This window comes from Caloenas nicobarica, chromosome 18 (genome assembly GCF_036013445.1).
Source record: "Caloenas nicobarica isolate bCalNic1 chromosome 18, bCalNic1.hap1, whole genome shotgun sequence".
NCBI lineage: Eukaryota > Metazoa > Chordata > Aves > Columbiformes > Columbidae > Caloenas > Caloenas nicobarica.
The window spans coordinates 8143889-8149895 of NC_088262.1; the positions used below are offsets into that span (position 1 = coordinate 8143889).

The 6007-nt window shown below is 53.3% G+C and overlaps 1 protein-coding gene across 1 annotated transcript in view; it reads left to right on the top strand.

The window, feature by feature from the left end:
• UBE2O (ubiquitin conjugating enzyme E2 O) overlaps positions 1-6007 on the top strand; it is a 61512-nt gene extending 55505 nt beyond the window's left edge. Inside the window, exons 17-18 of the mRNA XM_065647765.1 lie at positions 662-719; positions 2343-6007. Of these exons, the coding sequence (XP_065503837.1) occupies positions 662-719; positions 2343-3106 (822 nt within the window). The 3' untranslated portion in view covers positions 3107-6007. The remainder of the gene's footprint in view (positions 1-661; positions 720-2342) is intronic.

A 6007-nucleotide genomic window follows, 5' to 3' on the forward strand; every position in this document is an offset into this window, starting at 1 on the left:
GGTGGTTGTGCCAGTCTGGTTTTGGAACAAGCCACTTCCTACCAGGCCAAGAGTCCTGGGTGGCTTCTGGTCTCAGGTGGCGCTTGAGCTGGGGGTAGCTGTGGCTTTGGGCTCTGTTTTGGATGTCTGGAACAGATAACTGGTGCAGTTTGGCTTCTTCTGGGAGTGTATTTGGCTCTCGTCTGTCCTTCCTTGACGAGAAGCCTCTGGTCAGACCAGCCAGGCTGTCTTGGTTGAACAGAGCAGAGATGCCAACACCAACATGGGTTTTCTCCTGTGGTTTTGGTCCCTGTCTCCCACACTACAGACAAATCGGGTAGTATGCCACAAAGTCCAACTGGAGACTTGAAATGAACAGAGCCAGGGAAATGCTATGTTTGGACAGCTGGGAAGGGGCTGGAACTGGTGTCTGGTGTGTGGGGTTACAGCGTTCCAGGCAGAACTGGCCTGATGGGGTGCGGTGCTGCCAAAAAGCGATGGAGAGATGGATTGGTACAATGGCCACTAGCACATCATGTGCTTGTCGAGTCAGTCCCTCGCGCCTGGTGCGAGCCACAGTGACAGGAATGCAGAAAAGCTGGGGCCTCACTTCATCTGACAGTTACCACAGAGCAAATTGTTGGTGCTTCAGCCCTTTAACATGTTTGAATGTGCATTTCAGGGGACAGAAAGGTGGACCAGTAAATCCAGCCTCCTGCAAGTACTCATCTCCATCCAAGGTAAATGTTCCTGCATAGCCTGTGGGACAGGAAAAGGCGGGGGGAGGAGGGGATGCAGGCTTATGAGCGGGGACACAATTGGGATATGCCACCCCAGCTGGGTTAGTGCTGCCTTTTGCTGTCGCCTTGCTGGACAAAGCAGTGTCCTTATCTCTCCAGTTCTTCAGTCGGAGCAGGTGCAAGATTTCCTCATGCCCTGATTTTTGGCTTCATCCCAGATCTCTGACACAATGCTTTCCCCCTTCTCACTGTGGCAGTGAAGCACAGAGCTGTTTTACTTGTTATTCTGAGCTGACAAAGGTGAACCACTGTGTCCTGATCCAGTTACCGAAGGCACTTGAAGTTGCTGAACCAGGCTTCAGTCACAGGATTGTGTTTTATCCTCGCTGAGTCACCCGCCCATCCTACACTGGGCATGTTTTTGTACATGATGATGTTTATGCTCCTTCTGAAGCAGAGAATAATCAGGGGTGTGTCTAGACCAGCCCCAGGGCTTCCTGCCATAGGGCTCTCGCCTGCCATATCTAGTTTGAGCACAGACTAAATCAAATCTCTTCCTCAAGGCCAACTTTCTATGCAGGGAGCCCAGGCATGTGACTTGCGAAACCTTTGACACAGAGCAAAGGCTCCTGCCTTTGTCAGCAGGCGACTCCTGCTTCTCTGAACTCACAGTTCACTCGTATCCTCCGGTGAGGGAGCGACAGGACAAGAAAAGCCTTTTCTGATCTACAAAGCTGAGGATCCAAATTTAGAAAATGAAATACTAAATGTTTTACTGGAGCAACTTGGTGCTAGTGAAAAATCTGCTTTTCCCTCTCCTGCCGCCTGGGCTTTGAGGGACTTATGATCTCACCTCCAGCAGCTCTAATGCAGTTGGTGGCAGGCTGCCAGCAGCCTGGCAGCGCTGGTGCCACCGCCACATACGTGTAATTACATTAGACCAGGCGCACGCAGGAGAAAGCTCGGCATGGGTGACTTGTCACAGCATTCACTGTCTCAGAAATGCACTGTCTGATGGGGCTGTGCTGGGTAGGACAGGACTCAGCCAGCTCAGAGCCTGTTAATGAAGATTGGCCTTTGTCCTGATTAAGAGGAGGAGAGAAAAAAAAAAAAGCAAGCCTTGGGTGTGTTTGCATTTGTGGTTTTTTTGTTAGAAGGGGAGGGAAGGGAAAGAAGCTGGTGAAACTTTTCCCCTTCTGCTCTTTTGACCTCCTCTGCTGTGTTTGCCCTCTGTATCACGCTGCTGAAGACTATTCTTGCCAGCCAAGGATCTTGAATGCCACTCTCGGGTGCGTCCGAGATCCCCCCCGCCCTAGCAGAAGGCCACAGACCCATTCACATGGCCGCTCCCCGTGCAGTCTTGCAGGTCTTACAGGTTCCTGGTTGTCCAGCCTAACCTCTGCTCGAAGCCAAAGCATGGCTTCCCTGCAGTGCCTTCTCCTGCTTGCTGCCCACATCGGTGCGACTGTGGGTGAAGCTGGTGTGATGGCTTGGTGGAGAGGTGCTGTGACCCTCAAATCTCAACCACCTTGGCAGACATCGGGGCCCAGCCGTGTCAGCCTCAGGTGGCAATCCACAGTAAAGTTCCTCCCTTAACCCCTTGGTCTCCCCTTCTTTTGGCAGGTCTCATCCTAGTGAACGAGCCCTACTACAACGAGGCGGGCTTTGACAGCGACCGGGGGCTCCAGGAGGGCTACGAGAACAGTCGCTGCTACAACGAGATGACGCTGATCCGCGTGGTGCAGTCCATGATGCAGCTGCTCCGCAGGCCGGTCGAAGTCTTTGAGCACGAAATCCGTGAGCATTTTCGCTGCAACGGCTGGCGCCTGGTGTCCCGCATCGAGTCCTGGCTGGAGACGAACGAGCTGGTAGAGCGGAGCCACGAACAAGCCAACGGGGCAGATTCTGCCTCCCTCCTCTCTGCCTGCGGCACCCTGGCCGAGAGCCCCGGAGACAATGCGGGATCGCTGGGGGAGGACGGCAGCAGCCTGGAGCAGGGGGCGGCCGCCGAACTTTCCGACTCGGCGCTGGACGGGAAGGAGGAGCTGGACGAGTCGGAGTTCACAACCTCGATGCCCAACGCTGGTGATCTCCAACAGTATTCAGACTCGGAGAGCACAGGCCAAGCCAGGGGGGTAGACCTGGCCAGAGACCGAACGGACGAGGGGAAGGCTGCCCAGGACTCTGCCTCGCAGCCTAGTGTGAAACCAAAGAAACGGAGAAAGAGCTACAGGAGTTTCCTTCCGGAGAAGAGTGGTTACCCTGATATTGGGTTCCCCCTCTTCCCTTTGTCCAAGGGGTTCATTAAAAGCATCCGCGGTGTCTTGCAGCAGTACCGGGCTGCCTTAGCAGGAGCCAACATCCCAGAGTGGACAGAAGACAAATAAACCATCAGGTTAGGGACAGGCAGGTGCAGAGGAGAAAGGAAAGCAGCAGAAAATAAATCGGCAACCACTGTTACCAGTAAACTGACTTCTCCTTCCAGCTTTTCTTCCTCAGTGTGGTTTGTTCCAAAGAAGGTGATAGGCCTGATTGCTCCTCTGAGGAAAGGTTTAAGCATGAATAACTCTTTGCCCCCAGCCCTTCTTCCTCTCCCCTGTCCTACGTACATGCTCCTCTTGCGAGTTTGACCCTGCAATGGTAAGATTTGAGACCTGCACAGAAGCAGTCTTGCAGCCACGTTCCCTCTGCACTTTCATCTTGGGGCACCTTTCCACACAAGGACTCTTCCCAACCCAGCAGTTGGTTCTGGTGGGGCTCAAGCCAGGAGAAGCAATTGCTGTAGTTCTGGAAGTGAAGGGCAGTGCCCTCCCAGTCTTTCATTTTTCTCTGCATTACCATGCGTTTTATGAAGTCTGCCCCAGCTTATATGTACTTAGACTTTGGATTGTGTTTGCATTGAAGCTGATGACACCATACGGAGTTGCTCTGGTCTTGGTTGTTGAATGACAGCTACAAAGTTCTTCCAGTCAGGACTTGGTAGGCAGAACCAGAGCTCTGCACTAGTGCTTGTGCTGCCCTGGTCGTGCTGTGGGGTTTCCATCCACTTCTGCAACTTCTAGTCAGTTTTCTGGAAGCAATTCTAGCCATCCCCGCTTCTTTTTCTCCAGAGTAAGGCAAACTTCCCTTTCCCTACCATGCATGCCTGTCTTCTAGAAATACCCAGGATGCAGGATTCTGCCCATGTGACTTGCTGAGGTATCCACGTCTTTCATTCCAGCCTCCCTGGCTGTCTTGCAGCTCTGCACCCACCCTGGACCTCGTCCTTGCCTGGCCAGGCAGCACCGGGTGATCTTGGGGCGTATTGCGGATCCAGCAGCTACTCTGGCAGGGGAACCTGGCATGGCAGCTGCTTCTCCGTCATTCAACTATAGGTGGGTATTTCAGAGCTCTTTTAGCCAAGCTCACCCAAGGGAAAGGAGCTGTCGTGTCGTGACGAGGTCCTGTTGAAGCAGCAGCGGTTTGTGACCGTTCCTGCGCTGTTCCTCAGCGCATCAGCCCCTGGTGCAGACTGTTATCAATCCCTTCCCTTGCCAGCCGTTTCCCGTGGTGGCTTGGGTCCCCTGTGGGCACAGCACACACTGTCCCTAATCCCAACCGTGCTGGGAAACGGCTGGTGAGATCAGCCCACGCTTCAGCAGCGGAGCTGCCTGAGCTGGTGACCGTGAGCACTTTGAAACAGGGACTTGCCAGAGTCTCCTGGTCAAGACACCTTCCTGAAGCCTCTTTTTTTCTGTCTGCATGCACTTAATTTCACTTCTGGAGCTGGGAGATCACCCTCCAGCACTATTGCATTTGCCCAGCGTTTAGGCATTAGAGAAGCACCCACTTGGTATCCGTGTGGAGCACAGTCTGTCAGGGAGAGTCTGTTGGTCCTTCCAGGCTTCCCAGGGAAGAGTCAGGCTGAGCACTTGGCTCTGCCAGAACTGAGGGTGAGACAAAACTCTGTTGCTCTTGGTTAGTAGGGCTGTGTCCCTTCCCCACGCCCAGGCCAGCATCTTCTGATTTTGAAACAGAGAACAGCAGGTGAATCTCAGCATGTTTGCACGGCGCTTTCTGCTCTTTGAAACACCAAGATCTGCCCCCACTGGCCCAGATTCCCCCATCCCGCTCCCTGCGCCCGATGCTCCAAGCCAGGGGACTGGCTGCACACAGCCTTTCTTGTGTCACCATCCGCTGTCAGGATTTTGGAAGGTTCTCCTGGAAGGTGCTCCGGAGGTAGCAGGACTTGGCTGTGAACAAAGACCTGGGTCTGCAGAGCTCCCCAAGCTCCGCTCTGCGGGTGCATCGCCTGCAAAGCAGCTCTGGCTGACCCCATTGCGGTGCAGAGAGATGCTTTGAGCTGCCCGCGTAACTCCCAGACACGTTCCGCCTGTGGCTGGTGCTACATGAATGAATCCCTTTGAGCGAGGAGCGGGGGCGTCTCCAAAATATCAAGGGGCGGTTGGGGCAGAGGGGTGAGGCTGCAGCTTCGGGGCAGGGGAAGGGCAGGCGCAGAGGCTTGTTGCACAGATGATTAAACCTCTTACTCACCACAAAAAATTGCAGTTGGTGATGTATGGACGCAAATTTCTCTGTCCCCGTGCAGGGCTGTGGCTGTCCTTAATCTGGACATCCAGGGAGGGAGAAAAACCCTTCAGGGCTGAGTGTGGCTGGGGGTGGAGAGACAGGGGAGCTCTGGGGTCCCAGCTTTGTCCCCTCTGTGTTCTCCGCAGCTCTCATCCTATGGGAAGGTGGTCAGTGGGGGCTGGTCATCCAGTCCTCCCCTTTGCCCAAGAAGTGTCTTGTTTCCTCTGATCCTCATCAAGAGCTTTTGCACAGGTTCCTGGGGCTCCCTGTCTACCGAGGAGGTGTGAATCGGCCTTCTGGAAGGGGATGCTGCCCCCGGCGTCGCTCGCTCTCTGTAGCCGGCTGTCCCAAACTGAAGCGTGCACAGAGGTTTACAGATTTTTTTTTTTTCTAAAGCTTTTGATAATGTGAAGCTCCTGGGTGATGAGGTTGGTGGTGAGCACACTGCAGCTATGTAATTTTTTTGTGTATGTATGTAATATTTAAGGGTAACAATTTAAAAGGCTAGAACCTTTAAAAAAAGTTAAAAACACACAAAAAAAGCCAAAGCATGATGCATATTGTTAGCCTTAAAACTGGCTACATGACTGTGTGATGTACAAATGAGAGCAGCCTGTAACTGTTTTAAGTGCTGGGGTTGGGGAAGAAGCATTACAAAATCAGTTTGTAGCCTTGATTCTGTACAGTATTTAATGAAGAAAAAAAGACCTGACTATTGA